General features: G+C 42.1%; 1 protein-coding gene across 4 annotated transcripts in view; it reads left to right on the top strand.

Annotated features, from left to right (window-relative positions):
* The first annotated feature begins 3,514 nt into the window (after positions 1-3,514).
* CRY1 (cryptochrome circadian regulator 1) overlaps positions 3,515-18,237 on the top strand; it is a 95,745-nt gene continuing 81,022 nt past the window's right edge. For 3 of the 4 annotated variants that reach the window (XM_024991938.2, XM_059886562.1, XM_024991937.2), the window contains exon 1: positions 3,515-4,308. In XM_024991938.2, the coding sequence (XP_024847706.1) occupies positions 4,151-4,308 (158 nt within the window). In that variant the 5' untranslated portion in view covers positions 3,515-4,150. 4 annotated transcript variants of the gene reach the window in all.

Here is an 18,237-nt window from a genome sequence, read left to right as displayed (position 1 = left end):
CTTTTCTTCCAAGGAGCAAGCGTCTTTTAATTTCATGGTTGCTGTCACCATCCGCAGTGATTTTGGAGCCCAAGAAAATAAAATGTCACTGCTTCCAGTTTTTCCTCTTCTATTTGCCATGACAATAGAAGGGACCAGATGCCATGCTATATAAACCCCTCACTCTTTGCGGAATGCATGGTTGACAGTACTGACATTTTAATAATTTAGTATTTTCCTGTGTAAATGAAAGTTACACACATACCCACATATAGTTGTCTGTTTGAAAAATCCATCTTTTTTGAATGGACAATCGGCAAACATAAACCAACTCCACCAAATCAATATTCCCTCTATCTTCCACTATTTCATTTGACTGCTTGAAAATAATTCTTATGTCTTTAGACATATTCTGCTTATTTTCAAACTGCCTAAAGTGAAACATGAAACATTGTATTTTTAAAAGTATGTTAGGCCCTGGAGTATGAGACAATCCAAGTGAAGGCATAGCTCTGTCTGCCACATTCTCTACAAAAGTGATCAGCCCCTTGGAGTGGTAATTAATCAAGGCTCACCCTCATTGATAAAAATAACTGTTTAATGCTTTATAGTGAACAACAGGCTTTCACGTACTATATAATTTTAAATGTTCTTAGCAAACTGAAGAGAGGATGCTATGTCCTTCCTATGGCAACAAAAGCAGGGTTAGGAAAGACGTCCAGACATACTGGCTCACTAGATGAGGAAATTTATTTTGCCGTTGTATTAGTTTGCTAGAGCTGCTGTGGCAATGTACCACAAAATGAGTGGGTTAAAACAGCAGGAATTTATTGTCTCACAGTTCTGGAGGCTAGAAGTCTGAAATCAAAACCTTGGCAGGGCCATTCTCCCTCTGAAGACACTACGGAAGCATCTGTTCCAGGCTACTCTCCTAGTTTCGAGTAGCCCTTAGTTTATGGCAGCCAAACTAAGATCATGGCATCTGGTCCCATTACTTCATGGGAAATAGATGGGGAAACAGTGGAAACAGTATCAGACTTTATTTTTTGGGGCTCCAAAATCACTGCAGATGGTGACTGCAGCCATGAAATTAAAAGACGCTTACTCCTTGGAAGGAAAGTTATGACCAACCTAGATAGCATATTCAAAAGCAGAGACATTACTTTGCCAACAAAGATCCGTCTAGTCAAGGCTATGGTTTTTCCTGTGGTCATGTATGGATGTGAGAGTTGGACTGTGAAGAAGGCTGAGCACCGAAGAATTGATGCTTTTGAGCTGTGGTGTTGGAGAAGACTCTTGAGAGTCCCTTGGACTGCAAGGAGATCCAACCAGTCCATTCTAGAGGAGATCAGTCCTGGGTGTTCATTGGAAGGACTGATGCTGAAGCTGAAATTCCAATACTTTGGCCACCTCATGCGAAGAGTTGACTCTTTGGAAAAGACCCTGATACTGGGAGGGATTGGGGGCAGGAGGAGGAAGGGACGACAGAGGATGAGACGGCTGGATGGCATCACTGACTCAATGGACATGAGTTTGAGTGAACTCTGGGAATTGGTGATGGACGGGGAGGCCTGGCGTGCTGCAATTCATGGGGTCGCAGAGAGTCGGACACGACTGAGTGACTGAACTGACTGAACTGAAGTCCAATCTTCATAAGGCCTTCTCTCCCGAGTATGAGTCTGCTGTCTGCATCCAAATTTCCCTTTATAAGGACACTAGTCATTGGATTTGGTCCCTGAATGACCTCATCTTAATTTCATCATCTGCAAAGATCTTATTTCCAAATAAGGTCAAATTCACAGGTACTAGGGGTTACATGACTTTTAGAGGTACACAACTCGATTTGTAACAATTGCCATATCTTTCCTCCTTTTAGCCTTGTCAAACACACTGGTGACAAACAGCATTCATTCATTCACTCATTCATTCATAAACATTTGACTGTGTAGGAATATAGTCCCTAGCTCAAAGGTCGGAGAAGGCAATGGCACCCCACTCCAGTACTCTTGCCTGGAAAATCCCATGGATGGAGGAGCCTGGAAGGCTGCAGTCCATGGGGTCGCTGAGGGTCGGAAACAACTGAGCGACTTCACTTTCACTCTTCACTTTCATGCATTGGAGAAGGCAATGGCAACCCACTCCAGTGTTCTTGCCTGGAGAATCCCAGGGACAGGGGAGCCTGGTGGGCTGCCGTCTATGGGGTCGCACAGAGTCGGACACGACTGAAGATACTTAGCAGCAGCAGCAGCAGCTCAAAGGTGTTGTAGTGAGCTGCAGATTCTAAACAGCATTTACAGAGCGAAAAATTGTACGTACAAAGGTTAGGAGACACATAGTGAACTTGAAGAGGGCTTTTCTCTTCCTCTCTCTGTGTACCTCCAGTACTTTGAATAGTGCCAGTTTCATTCAATAAGTGATTGTTGAATGAACATAAAGTTATTGCATGCCTAAGGAACAGCGATTCCCTTGTAGTTTAGTCCCTAAAGAACCTGCCTGCAATGCAGGAGACCCAGGTTCGATTCCTGGGTGGAAAAGATCCCCTGGAGAAGGAAATGGTAACCCATTCCTTGCCTGGAGAATCCCATGAACAGAGGAGCCTGGCAGGCTAGTCCATGGGGTCGCAAGAGTCGGACACGACTTAGTGACTAAACCAAGAACAGCAAGGCCTGAAGTTCATTGTCCTTAGAGGGGTAGGCAAAGTCCCCATCGCAAAAAGCCCTGTAAACCGCACTAGGTGTAAGAAAGGAAGGCTGACATGTTGACAACAGAGATAGTATTGAGGAATTTCAGGGATGCCTGGCACCACCCTCCGAATTAATTCTCTTCTCCAGAGCTCATACAAAGATCCAGTACCGCTAGGGCCACAAGAATGAGAAGGGAGCCAGCTCTATACACTCCAAAGTAGGGTTGGGTTCTCCAGCTAAAGCTGGATGGAAACGCATGTTTTGGGCTCTAAGTCGATGTGGAGCCTCCTACTCTGCTCTTTCCACTCCATCCTGCCCTCACTCATTCCCCGCCGGATTCCCCCTCCGACTCCTGGAAGATATCGTGATGTCTCCACGCCTTCCGCTAACCCCGCGGGAGGAACCCCCGAGTGCGCTCGGGTTCGCCGGCCCCGCCCTCCTTGACTCCGAAACGCAGCAAGAGCGCACGCGCGCCTTCACGGGCAGAGCGCGCGCTCGCGAGCTCCCCGCATCCCCGTGCTCATCCGGGTCTCAGCGAGTCTCAGCCAATGGTGGACGTTCACAGCCCCCGAGGGCGGGGCTAAGCCTTCCCTCACATGGGGCCTCGGCTCACTCTAGGCGCTTTCAGGCAACCGCGATTTGTTGGCCATGAAAAGGGACAGAGGCAAAGTGTCCAGCGTCTGGGAGAGGACCAATGGATTTGACATGGAGCAGCTGCCGCCTCCTAGAAGCGACTGAAATGCAAGCTGATTCCCCAGTCGGAGCGGCTGTAGTAAACACACTTCAGAAACGTGAGGTGCCGGTGGTCACGTGGGGAATGCGCCCTCCAATGAGGAGCCGAAGGCGGGGCTGAAGCCGCTGACGCGGCGGTGGCGGCGGAGTCACCCGGGCAGCCTCGGGACGGGTCACCGGCCGGCAGCGGTCCAGCGGCCTCGACCACCGCCTTGCGTGCTCTGTCCTCACTTCTCTTACCCGGGCCGAGAGGCAGCGTGGCCGACAGTGACTGAATTCTCTCTCATCCTTGTCGGTGGCTCGCCTCAGGCGGGGCCGTCTGCTCCTCAGGGGCCGCCTCGGTGGGCGAGGTTTCCGTGCAGAGAACCTCTTGGGGCTGCCCGCGCCCGCGCGGGCCCTGGTGGAATCTCGGGCTTGTGGAACTTGGTCAGCCTCCGGAGGTCCGGGGACCTCGAAGTTATGCGTCTTTTCCAGTCGTTGGCGGCGGGTGCCGGCTCCTAAAGGGCGTCACACGGGGACTCCGCTGACTGGGCAACCTCCATTCATCTTCCAGCTGCGCCGCCAGCGCCCTCTCCCTCTCCAGTCCCCTCCTCGGACTCATCTTTTCCTTCCCCTCCTCTGCTTTCCTCACTCCTTGGGTGCGGCGATTCTCCTGCGTTCGGAGGTGTCGGTTATGAGCTGGACCCTCCTACCCTGAATTTCTCGGCGGAGGAGCTCGGCGGCGCCGCACCGCGCTCCCCTTCCTCGCCCCCGGGATGGGGGTGAACGCCGTGCACTGGTTCCGAAAGGGGCTCAGGCTTCACGACAACCCCGCCCTGAAGGAGTGCATCCAGGGCGCCGACACCATCCGCTGCGTCTACATCCTCGACCCCTGGTTCGCCGGCTCCTCCAACGTGGGGATCAACAGGTGGCGGTGAGTCAAAATCCTGTGGGAAATTGATTTCGCTGTTTTAATGAACCAAGACTTTACATGCCATCAGCCAGACCTGAGAATTGAACTCTTGCACCGCCTTGCCCGTACTGTTTTAATTATTGCAGGTGCTCTAAGCATTAAATAGAACGGACTTAATACTGAGGCGAGAGAGTTCCGGCAGCCAGAAACACCTTGGCCTTCAGGTGTGAGTTACGTGTCTCTGCGCTCGTAGGAATTCTTTCCCTGGATTTATGGAGAATTCTTAGTGGTGGAGTTAAAGAAACACCCTTCCAGTTCTCAGTGGCCCGTGTGTTGATTTCCTTGGCCTCTGTGGCATTTGGGATTGCGGTCTTTACTGTTTACGTTTGTGTGTTAACTCATAGTATGGAGAAAATCATTCATTCAGTAGAGTCCCCTCCAAATCTAGTTTTCTTCCACCTTGAGGTTGCCAGAGAAAAAGCAAGGGAAACATTTCTTTGCTCAGCTCTTCCTCTCAACTCCTCCTTGTGGTTGGCTAGACAAAGCACAGTTTTTCTTTCTAGGCAAAGTATAATCCTTCCAGGATTTAGAGCGCAGGAAGAAATCTTAGAGAAGCTTTATGATCTTTTCCTGAAATGCCAGGCCAGATGATTATTAGGCCCCGTGGTGGAAATGAAAGCATTGTTTCAACAGAGTATTGATCACCTACTGTATAGCAGGGCTTCCCTTGTGGCTCATCTGGTACAAAATCCCCCTGCAAAGCGGGAGACCTGGGTTCTATCCCTGGGTTGAGAAGATACCCTGGCAAGGGGAAAGGCTACCCACTCCAGTATAATGGCCTGGAGAAATCCATGGACTGTATAGTTTTTGGGGTCGCGAAGAGCCTGACACGACTGAGCGATTTCACTCATTATCACTCACAGCCACAGCTTTAAACTGTATACCAGCCACAGCTTTAAACACCAGGGATACAGTAATGAATGAAACAAATAGAAATTCTTGTCCTTTTCTAGCACATGTCCCAGAAAGTAGGTAGTAATGTAGTGATGATAAATGATGTGCGGAAATACAGCTTTTTGTGTACAAGGGAGTGGGATTGGAATCGGGAGTTTAAAATATGAAGTGAAGTGAAGTGAAGTGAAGTCACTTAGTCGTGTCTGACTCTTTGCGACCCCGTGGACTGTAGCCTACCAGGCTCCTCTGTCCATGGGCTTCTCCAGGCAAGAATACTGCAGTGGGTTACCATTTCCTTCCCCAGGGGATCTTACCAACCCAGGGATCAAACCCGGGTCTCCCACATTGGAGGCAGACGCTTTAACCTCTGAGCCACCAGGGAAGCAGGAAAAACTCAGAGAAAGGGACAGTTGAGCAAGATAATGAAAGAAATAGATTACAAATATCTAGGGAAAAGCATTCCAGGGAGAAGGAACTCTAAGAAAAAGGGCCTGAGGTGGAATATGCTTAACCTTTAGAAGGAGCAGCAGAAGAAACCAATGTGACTGGAACAGAGTGAGAAGAATGGTAGTGTATGAGGTCAGAGATGTAATAGGGCCAGACTGAGTAGAGTTTTATAGGCAGTTGTCAAGATTTGGGCCTTTACTCAGACGAAAATGGGAATAATTTTAAGATTATGAGCAGAAAAGTGATGTGATTTGACTGAAGGTTTTTTTTTTAAACTTCTCTGGCTGTGGTTCTGAGAACAGACCAAAATTGTGGGGTGGAGGTGGACAGGAAGCAATAAGACAGGTTAGGAGTCAATTGCATTCATCCAGGTGAGATATGATAATGACTTGGACCATAGTGATTATGGTGGACATAGGGAGAAGAAGTCAAGTGCTGAGTATATTTTGAAGGTGGAATTCACAGTATTTATTGACAGATCTGGTGTGAGAGAAAGAGAAGGAATTAGGAATAGTTTCAAAATTTGAGAAACTAGAAGGGTGAAACTGATCTTTGCTAAGTGGTCAGTTGAAGAAGCCATTGAGAGGGTGATTTGAGTTTTCTTTTGAACTTGGTTAGTATGAGATATTTATTACACATCCAAGTGGAGATAGCAGATAGATAGGTCTAGAGTTAAGGTTAGAGATCCTGGCAGGAGGCATAAATTAGAGATTCATCACTTTATAGGTAACATTTAAAACTATTAATCCATTCATTCATTGACCAAATATATGGTATGCATCTACTATGTGCTAGACACTTTTAGGTGCAGGGCATTTAAACAGAATAGCTAAAAAATCTCTGCTGTGTTGAAGCTACATTCTAATAGAGCCGTGAGACTATATGAAAACATTATGTAAATTTGTGTAGATAGAAAAGAACTGAGCCCTGGGTACTTGAATGTGTTTAAATTGTGAACCTGTGGAAGAAGTAGCATAGGAGTTTGAGAAAAAACATCTGGTAAGATAAGAAAACCTGAAGATAATGGTGTCATAGAAGCCAAGTAAAGGAGAGTGGCTCAAAGAAAATGTTTGACCTTTGTCAAGTTGCTCATCATGTGAGATGAGGACTGAAAATTGAAAATCATATTTAGCATTTTGAAATCATAATCTTGACTAAAGTGGTTTCAGTAGTGTCAGGGTCAAAAGCCTTTTTCGACTGGCTTGAGAGAGGCTGAGAGGAGAGAAGGTGGGCATAACTCACATAGATAGCTCTTTTAAGTTTTCCATTAAGGGGGGATCAGAGAAATGGTGTAGAAGAAGGTGAACTCAAGAAAAGATTTTTTTTTTAAGATGAGAGAAATTACAGGATATTTGTGTTCTCATGGAAATAATACAGCAACTGTATATAAAACATTTTCATTAGCAGAATTGGTGTCATCATTGATTCTGGAAAAAGATAATACTGTTATATATTCTAATCTATTCATATCTTAACAATAATATAGTAATAAGTCTCTCTTCATAATATTGTTAGGAGAATTAAATTAGTTAAAAGATGTAAAATGCTTAAAATGTAAGTGGTACTAGGAAGTGCTTATTTGCTGTTTACTCTTAAATTGAAAGTCTTAGGTAAACAGTATCTACTTAAATGCCTACAGTCAGTTTCTTCTAGAGTACTTCATAAGTTTATGACATCTAATCTATTGAGTCCTGTAAATTAGGGGTTGTGTATTACTTAACTTTGTACACCCAGCAACTCATATTGCTGAATAGTGAGTGAAATAAAACTGATAAGTATAGGAATCCCTTGGATAGCAAGGAGATCCAACCAGTCCATCCTAAAGGAAATCAGTTCTGAATATTCATCGGAAGGACTGATGTTGAAGCTGAAACTCCAACACTTTGGCCACCTGATGTGAAGAACTGACTCATTGGAAAAGACCCTGATGCTGGGAAAGATTGAAGGCTTGAAGAGAAGGGGATGACGGAGGATGAGATGGTTGGATGGCATCACCGACTCAATGGACACAAGTTTGGGTAAACTTTGGGAGTTGGTGATGGACAGGGAGGCCTGGCATGCTGCAGTTGATGGGGTTGCAAAGAGTCAGACACGACTGAGCGCCTGAACTGAACTGAGGGGAATCCCATATTTTCCTTTTTAAAAAGGATTTTTTTTCACTACTAAATATTGCCCTTGATGAGTAATAGATAGGTAAAGATATAAATAATGAATAGAGACAGACTTTCTTCCACTGATGACTATATAAAAAGGAGGGACAGAGTTTTAGACTTTTCTCTCAGCATCAGATTCAGTGCTTTCATATAGTGGTAACTCAGTTACTGTTTGTTGATGAAATGACATCCTGGAGTCAATAGTTTTATGTTTAAACAACTTTGCTACCTCACTTATTGACCATAGAATAAGGTGCAAACACCTTAACTTGGCATTCAGGCTATCTTGTGGGTTTTGGTCTTCTTTCCTTTGTATCATTTCCTTTAATTAACATAATTTCCTAGATTTTTGGATTTAACACAAAAACAAATTTTAAAAATCTATTTTGCATAAAAGAAAATTAACAAAATTATCTTTTGATGTTGCTGTAATTTCATTTAAAAAGGGTACTTTCTAAAGCAACTAGAGAAAGAACAAGCAAAACCCAAAGTTAGCAGAAATAATAAAATCATAAAGATCAGAAATAAATGAAATAGAGACCAAGAAAACAATAGAAAAGATCAATGAAACTAAAAGATAGTACGTTGAAAAGATAAACAAAATTAACAAACATTTAGCCAGACTCACAGTATATTAGAAAGCAGAGACATCACTTTGCTGACAGAGGTCCGTATAGTCAAAGCTATGGGTCTTTCAGTAGGCATGTACAGGTGTGAGATTTGGACCGTAAAGAAGGCTGAGTGCTGAAGAATTGATGCTTTCAAATTGTGGTGCTGGAGAAGACTCTTCAGAATCCCCTGGACTGCAAGGAGATCAAGCAGTCAATCCTAAAGGAAATCAACCCTGACTATTCATTAGAAGGACTGATGCTGAAGCTGAAGCTCCAATACTTTAGCTATACGACGTGAAGAGCTGACCCTGATGCTGGGAAAGATTGGGGGCTGGAGGAGAAGGGAAGTGACAGAGGATGAGATGGTTGGGTGGTATCACCAACTCAATGGACACAAGTTTGAGCAAGCCTGGTGTGTTGCAGTCCATGGGTTGCAAAGAGCTGGACACGACTGAACGACTAAACAGCAACAACAAACCAGACTCATCAAGAAAAAAAGGGAGAGGGTGCAAATCAGTAAAGTTAGAAATGAAAAAGAAGACATTACACCACAAAAGTACAAAAGACTGTAAGAGATTACTACAAGCAACTGTGTGCCAATAAAATGAACAGCCTAGAAGAAATTAGCAAATTCTTAGTAAGGTGCGAATCTCCCAAGACTGAACCAGGAAGAAATAGAAAGTACAGCAGAACGAGTTATAAGTACTGAAATTCAGTCATTGATTAAATAACTCCCAATAAACAAAAGTCAAGGACCAGTTGGCTTCACAGGCAAATTCTGTCCAACATTCAGAGAAGAGTTAACACTTATCTTTCTGAAACAAATCCAAAAATCTGGAAGAAACACTTCCAAAATCATTCTGTGAAGCCACCATCACCCTAATATCAATCAGAAAAAGGCACCACCCCCCAAAAAAGAAAATTACAGGCCAATATCACTGATGAACATGGATGGAAAAATCATCAACAAAAGACTATTAAACTGAATCCAACAAAACATTAAAAGGATCATACACCATGATCAAGTGGAATCTATTCAGGGATGAATAGATTTTTCAATATCCACAAATCAATCAGTTTGATACACCACATCAACAAATTGAAGAATAAAAACCATATGATCATCTCAGAAGATGTAGAAAAAGCTTTTGATAAAATTCAACATCCATTTATAATAAAATACCCCAGAAAGTGGGCATAGAAGGAAAATACCTCAACATACTAAAGGCCATATATAACAGACTCACAGATAGCATGTTGTTGTTGTTCAGTTGCCCAGTCGTGTCTGATTCTTTGCAACCCCATGGACTGCAGCACGTCAGGCCTCCCTGTCCTTCTAGCATACTCAGTGGTAAAAAGCTGCTTTTCCTCTAAGACTAGGAACAAAACAAGTATGTCCACTCTCACTACCCTTATTCAACATAGTTTTGATGACACAAACAGATGTACTTCACGGTCTTTTTGTTTCCATACAAATGTAAAAATTTTTATTCTAGTTCTGTGATAAATGCTATTAGTAATTTGATAGGGATTGCACTGAATCTGTAGAGTGCCTTGGGTAATATACTTGTTTTGACAGTGTTGATTCTTTCAACCCAAGGATACAGTAAATCTTTCCATCTGTTGGTGTCATCTTTGATTTCTTTCATCAGCATCTTATAGTTTTTGGAGTACATGTCTTTTGCCCCCTTAAGTCAGTTTATTCCTGGGTATTTTATTATTTTTGATGCAATAGTAAATTTGATTGCTTTTTTAATTTCTCTTTCTGCTCTTTTGTTGTCAGTATATGAAAATGCAATAGATTATTATGCATGAATTTTGTATCCTGCAATTTTTATCCTATTCTTTGATCAGCTCTAGCAGTTTTCTGGTAGTGTCTTGAGGATCTTCTAATTTGAAAGGTTACATGAATCTAGTGCTCATAGCAACACTGTTTACAGTTGCCAAAATATGGAAGCAACGTAACTGTTAATCAGCAGCTAAATAGATAAAAATGGATAAAGAAGATGTGGTATGTGGTGTGTATATACACACACACAAAATTGAATACTATTCAGCCATTAAAAATTCAGAAAATTTGGTATTTGCAATAACATAGACAGACTTGGAGGGTATTACATTAAATGAAATGTCAGACAGAAAGAAATGCTATATGATACCAGTTATATATGGAATCTAAAAAATACAACAGTAGTGAATATAACAAAAAATAAACAGAATCACAGATGTAGATAACTAAGTAGTATTTACTAGTTTTTTACTAGTGTTTACTAGGGAGAGGAGGAGGTAACAACTATTGAGTGTAAGGTACACTGTGAGGATGTATTGTACAACATGGAGAAAATAGTATTTTATAATGATTGTAAATGGAGTGTAACCTTTAAAAAATTGTATAAAATAAAGTAAATGCCTTAAAAATCCCAATTTCTTTATCTGTACTCTATTTTATAAACTTCACTCTTATTTTTTTAGCCATATTATTGACATGCAGAAGAACCCAAATGAACTTTGGCCAACTCAGTATAATTGACAAATTTGAAACTGTATATATATAAGATATACAATATGATATTTTGATATATGTATACATCATGAAGCTCATTTTTGATTATTCTGTTTCACCTTGTATTTAACACTGTCCTCTTTTTAAGTTGCTTCCAAACAACATTTAAACATGCTTAAAACCAATTCTACAAAAAGATAAAGAAATAATAACAAAAAAACAAACAGAAACAAAACCTACCCTTGACATTCCTCCCCTGAAGCTTTATTTCTCAATTCCTTTATAGCCACACTTCCTGAACAAGAATGTCTAACACAAACATGGGTCTAATACTGGCTGACTCCATATCTTTATCTCCTGCTCTACCTTGAACCGACTCTAAACTTGGTTTCACTCCCACCTTCACCAAAACTGTTTTCATTCAAAGGATACTTTAAAACTTCATTCCTGGACTTTTAAATTTTTGACTCATTTGACCATACCATCTTGTTCTTCCTTCTGCTTTGGTTAGAGGACTCTCCTGTGTTTATTTTTCTGCCAGAGTTGTTAGCAACCTTCCTTTACTTCCATTTCTCTCTTTTCAACCCTTAAGTGCTCCTTAAATCTGTAGTCTCTACCCTCTTTTCATCATTTTGAGGTAATCTTCTCTCTTCATAAAGTCGGTTACCATCTATATGCTCAGAATTCACAAATTAGTATCCTCAGCCCAGATCTCTCACCTGATCCTCAGATGTGTATCCAATATAATATTTCCTCCATATTTGAATCTTGGTTTATTACCCTAAACTCAATTTGCTGAAAACCAAGTTCATCTTTTCCCTTACCTCTTTCTCAAAAACAAAAATCCCAAACTGACTTTTCTTGTGTTTCCTATCTTCGTAAATAACATTGCCATTTGACTAGTTGCTCATACAGTTTATATTGCCAGAGGAAATACCAGTAACCTTAGATATGCAGATGACACCACCCTTATGGAAGAAAGTGAAGAGAAACTAAAAAGCCTCTTGATGAAAGTGAAAGTGGAGAGTGAAAAAGTTGGCTTAAAGCTCAATATTCAGAAAACGAAGATCATGGCATCTGATCCCACCACTTCATGGGAAATAGATGTGGAAACAGTGTCAGACTTTTTTTGGGGGGGCTCCAAAATCACTGCAGATGGTGATTTCAGCCATGAAATTAAAAGACGCTTACTCCTTGGAAGGAAAGTTATGACCAATATAGATAGCATATTCAAAAGCAGAGACATTACTTTGCTAACAAAGGTCTGTCTAGTCAAGGCTATGGTTTTTCCTGTGGTCGTGTATGGATGTGAGAGTTGGACTATGAAGAAGGCTGAGCACCCAAGAATTGATGCTTTTGAACTGTGGTGTTGGAGAAGACTCTTGAGAGTCCCTTGGACTGCAAGGAGATCCAACCAGTCCATTCTGAAGATCACCCCTTGGATTTCTTTGGAAGGAATGATGCTAAAGCTGAAACTCCAGTACTTTGACCACCTCATGCAAAGAGTTGACTCATTGGAAAATACTCTGATGCTGGGAGGAATTGGGGGCAGGAGGAGAAGGGGACGACAGAGGATGAGATGGCTGGATGGCATCACTGACTCGATGGACGTGAGTCTGAGTGAACTCCAGGAGTTGGTGATGGACAGGGAGGCCTGGCATGCTGCAATTCATGGGGTTGCAAAGAGTCGGACACGACTGAGTAACTGAACTGAACTGAATTGTGTATTAATTTATTCAACAAATAAATGTGTGTTCCTACTGTGTGCCAGGCTTCCCTGGTAGCTCAGTTGGTAAGGAACCTGCCTGCAATGCAGAAGGCCCTGGTTCGATTCCTGGGTTGGGAAGATCTGCTAGAGAAGGGATAGGCTACCCACTCCAGTATTCTTGCGCTTCTCTGGCTCAGCTGGTAAAGAATCTGCCTGCAATGCAGGAGACCTGGGTTCAGTCCCTATATTGGGAAGATCCCCTGGAGAAGGGAATGGCTACCCACTCCAGTATTCTGGCCTGGAGAATTCTATGGACTGTATAGTCCATGGGGTTGCAAAGAGTCAGACACGACTGAGTGACTTTCATTTTCACTGTATGCCAATATCTTTGCTAATTTATCTGGATAAAATGGTAGTCAACAGATAAATTCTCTGTCTTCAGGGTGTTTACAACGTAGGAGGGATATATTCAGAAATAATCACAGAAATACATTTTTCTGTCTCCATTGCCACTTTAGTCTATACTACTATCTTTTTGCATAGATTTTTCATAGTTTATAAATTATTGTTTGCTCTTCTCTGATTCCTCCTTTACACAGCAACCAGAGTAAACTTAAAATTGCTAATATGATCATGTCCTTTACTAATTTTAAACCTTCGATGACATTTATTTACCCTTACATAAAGGTTCAAATGGGGCTTCCCTAGTAGCTCAGCTGATAAAGAATCTGCCTACAATGCGGGAGACCTGGGTTTGATCCCTGGGTTGGGAAGATCACCTGGAGGAGGACATGGCAACTCACTCTACTATTCTTTCCTGGAGAATCTCAAGAATGGAGGAGCCTGGTGGGCTACAGTCCATGGGGTCGCAAAGAGTCAGACACGACTAAGTGACTAAGCACACACAAAGGTTGAAAAAGCCATAGCATGGTTTAAAATCTCTGCGTAATCTGGTCTTCTGCTTCATTTCCCAGCCTCTAGGGATTGCTTCACTGAGGCATTTGAAGCCTTGAAGTAGGAGATGGATCTTATTACACAGAGGAAAGAGGGACGGGAACTCCAGACTGAGGAAATAACATAAGGGAAGGTTCTATATTTTGATACTGGTGAGAAGGTTGATGTAACTGAATCATATGGGTGCATAAAAAGATAGGTGTTATTTCGTATTCTTTTGGTTCAATGCTTTAGATGGTTGCCTTACTCAGATGGGCTTAAGCAGAAAGAGGGTTTATTGCCAAGTGTAATTGAATGATCCAAGGGAAATTGGCTTCAGACATGGCTTGATGCTAGGGCTCAGAAGGGCTGAAGTCTCAGCATCTCCAAATTTTACTTATTCTACATTAGCTTTTCAGGCAGTCTGTCCTCTGGTGGTAAAATATAGCAATAACAATAGTAGATACAGAGTAAAAAAGCATTTGCATCTGTCCCCAAAGTGGCAGCAAAAGTCTGTGGCACTTCAGTGGCTCTGTTTGGGCCAATTTGAATCAATCATTGTGAACCTGGTATCTGAGCTGAAGTTGTATGCCTCAGCTTGACTGAGCTGAAGTAGAATAAGTAGGAAGTAGGTGGATGCCCTAAAACAATAGAGGTCTATTATATGAAAACTCAGATCAGAAAGTAGGACCAAGTCAGAAAAACTTTGACTCCGTTTAGGGAAATATAACTTTAGCGTCTGAGTGAATGATGGAGGAAAGAGACCCAAAAACAGTGTGGAAGCTTTATCAGCAGTTCAGTTGAAAGATAATACAGAATTGAATTAGGGAAAGGGCTGTAAGGAAGGGGAAGGTTGCAAGAGAGTAACTGTAGAGTTGCAATAAATAGTTTAGGTTACTGTCTGTAAAAGGCAGTTTTCATAGTGGAGTGTGAGGCAGAGAGTAGAATATAAGATTCTCATGTTATATGCCTCTTTGACAATTAGACATTAATTAAGTTAGAGAACACAGGCATATATCATGTTTAGATGATCTGTCTAAATACGTATCACCTAAGCTCATGATGAATTTGATGTGCTGCTAAGGTACCGGCATGGGAAATGGAGAAAATAGAAGTTCAACTTTGGGGATCACAGACGTTAGAGCTGTGGTCATGGGAATAATTCCTATACAATTAACAGGTTAAGCATAACTGATGATACTGGATAGAATCAGACCCATCAGTACCTTGAAGAATGCTGTATTTAAGATGAATAGGAACTGGTGAGACAAGAAAATCAGAGAAGTCAGGAGAATGATGTATCATGGAAACCAAAGGTGGTAAGAATTTTCCTTCATTGTGCTAAAGAAGGCAGGTTAGAATGAGTTTTGACAGTTACGCAAGAAAAATTTGTCAAAGACTTGAAAATGGGCAGAAGAAATTACTGTGTATCTGAATGCCCTAGATAACTGTGTATCTGAATGGGCATTGGACTCTCTAGGACCTAGAGGGCCCTCTAAGAATTATATTACTTTGATTTAGAGATATGTATTTTTGTCCTTGGTTGACTAGACTGTTTTACAACTCTGCAAAAAGGGGCTAAAGTTAAGTTGTAGAAAACCAATAATGGAACAAACATTTCCTACCCGTACCAGTGCAGTTATTCCTGTTCATGCCATGCAAATGAATTTCATAGACTGGACAATATAAACCTCTGAGAGTCAGATTCTCATTTGAACCAGATTTAACAACTTACTGGTTGCTTCATTTATTAATGAGTTAAATAAAACCTTTCTTATATTCATTTCATGTCTGTATGAGAGTCTACTCCAAGGAGATTAAACCAGTCAATCCTAATGGAAATCAATCCTGGATATTTATTGGAAGATGTGATGCTGAAGCTCCAGTACTTTGGCCACCTGATGCAAAGAGCTGATTGATTAGAAAATACCCTGGTGCAGGGAAAGATTGAGGGCAGGAGGAGAAGGGGACGATGAGGATGCGATGGTTGGATGGCATCACTGACTCAAGGGAGGGTCATGAGTTTGAGCAAGCTCCAGGAGATGGTGAAGGAGAGGTAAGCCTGGCGTGCTACAGTCCATGGGGTTGCAAAGAGTCGGACACAACTGAGTGACTGAATAATGAGAGTCACGATTTGACCATTTTGCAAATTATATTTTAACTGTTACAAAGGCCTTTGGTAGACTTGGAGAAAGCAGCTTTAATGTAGTTGTAAGGACAGATATCAGACTGTGTAGGATGTTACAGAAAGTGTGTATGTGTGTGTCTGGCTGGTGTATGGGAGGATGGTGATATTTGAGGGACTGGTGGAGAGAGTTTTTATGGGAGAAGTAAGACAAGCTGAAGCCCTGCGTATTTTTTGGAAGGAATGATGCTAAAGCTGAAACTCCAGTACTTTGGCCACCTCATGCGAAGAGTTGACTCATTGGAAAAGACTCTGATGCTGGGGGGGGATTGAGGGCAGGAGGAAAAGGGGACGACAGAGGATGAGATGGCTGGATGGCATCACTGACTCGATGGACATGAGTTTGAGTGAACTCCGAGAGTTGGTGATGGACAGGGAGGCCTGGCGTGCTGCAATTCATGGGGTTGCAAAGAGTCGGACACTATTGAGTGACTGAACTGAAGTGAAGACAGGCTGGATGCACAGGTTCTGGACAGGCTGAGGCAAAGTGAACTTTGGGTAGATCATTAGATTTAAGTCAAGGCAGTGAAATCACCAGACTTATAGTCCAGACAGGATGATAAAGAGAAAATAAAATACATAGATAGGATGAGTAGTGGACTGTCTGAATGTGTAGTCCTTTGAATGACAGACTGAAGTGAGTTTAGAACATCTGGCTGTCCTAAAACCTAGATACTAGTCCCTCCTTTCCTATTAAGTAGCAGTTGGACTGACTGTGAGTAAGTCACTCCTTTATAGTCATCAGTAATGTTCATTAAAAGATTGTTATTTGCCAGGTACTTGGCAGGGCATGATGCTAAAGCTGAAACTCCAGTACTTTGGCCACCTCATGCGAAGAGTTGACTCATTGGAAAAGACTCTGATGCTGGTAGGGATTGGGGGCAGGAGGAGAAGGGGACAACAGAGGATGAGATGGCTGGATGGCATCACTGACTCGATGGACGTGAGTCTGAGTGACTCCGGGAATTGGTCAGGGAGGCCTGGCGTGCTGCGATTCATGGGGTTGCAAAGAGTCGGGCACGACTGAGCGACTGAACTGAACTGAACTGGCAGGGCACAAAGATGAAGGTCATAATTTTTTCCCATAAAGAAACTTTCATACCACTCAAGGACAAATAATTAGAATATAGGATGTTAAATAGGACTTCTGTAGAAATATTCTGAAATATCTGGAACTCCTCCTCTCTCAAACCAGTATTTCCCTTCCTCCTCCCTCCCACATATCACCCTTCACCACCTCTATCCTAATCCCTCCTCCCCTCTACCAGGGTTGTCTCTCTTCTGTGCTAAGATTATCCTAATATGAAGAGGGAGGTACTAAAAAATAAAAGCCCTCTTATCTGATATCATTGTCTTTGAAAAAGACAAGTATAAAAAAATAGCATAAATATACATTATTTTGACAGCTTTTGATGTGGAGTGAAATTCTAGGTCTCAATTCTCTCTCTTCTTTATCTTCATTTGCTCCTTAGGTGATTTAACCTAGTCATATGCTTGAATACTTCATGCATGTCCTACCCTGACCTCTATCTTGAATTACAGACCTAGGTATCCAGTAGTTTTACTCAGATTTCAAATAAGCATCTTAAACTTAATTTTGCCTCCCTCTCTACCACCTTCCGTGGTTTCTCTGCGTCACATATGGCAACATTCACCTCATTCCTCTGCAAAAACCTAAGAACCATCTTACCTTCATTAGTTTTTTCCCACTCACAACCCTGTCTCTAGTCTTTCTGAAATTATTATGGCTTTTCCTTCAAAATCCCATATTCATTCAAATTTCACACTTCCACTGCCATCATACTTTCCAGGTCACCAATGTTTCTTGCAGGATTACTGCAGTAACCTCCTAACTTCTCTACTTCCATCTTTATACCTTCTTTCTCAGTCTGTTCTGAGTGGAAGCCAGAGTAGTAGTTTTAAAAAACCTTAATCAGATTAGGTCATTCCTATGCTCTAAAGCCTCCAGTTGACTTCCAGGGTATTAACATTTTTGCTTCTCTGTCTTTCAGTCACTAAGTCGTGTCTGCCAGGCTTCCCTGTCCTTCACTATCTCCCAGAATTTCCCCATCTGTTTGCCAAGCAGTGATGGGACTGGATGCCATGATCTTAGTTTTTTGAATGTTGAGTTTTAAGCCAGTTTTTTTTAAATTGATTTATTTATTTTAATTGGAGGGAAATTACTTTACAATATTGTGATGGTTTTTGCCACACATTGATGTGAATCAGCCATGTGTGTATATGAACCATTCTGAATCCCCCTCCCACCTCCCTCCCCACCCCATCCCTCTGGGTTGTCCCAGAGCACCAGCTTTGCATGCCCTGCTTCATGTATCGAATTTGCACTGGTCATCTATTTAACTTATGGTAATACACGTGTTTCACTGCTGTTCTTTCATATTGTCCCACCCTTTCCTTCTCCCACATAGTCCAAAAGTCTGTTCTTTACATCTCTG

This window comes from Bos taurus, chromosome 5 (genome assembly GCF_002263795.3).
Source record: "Bos taurus isolate L1 Dominette 01449 registration number 42190680 breed Hereford chromosome 5, ARS-UCD2.0, whole genome shotgun sequence".
Classification (NCBI taxonomy): domain Eukaryota; kingdom Metazoa; phylum Chordata; class Mammalia; order Artiodactyla; family Bovidae; genus Bos; species Bos taurus.
Note: the sequence above shows the minus strand (reverse complement) of the source record. Positions and strands in the feature narration are given on the sequence as shown.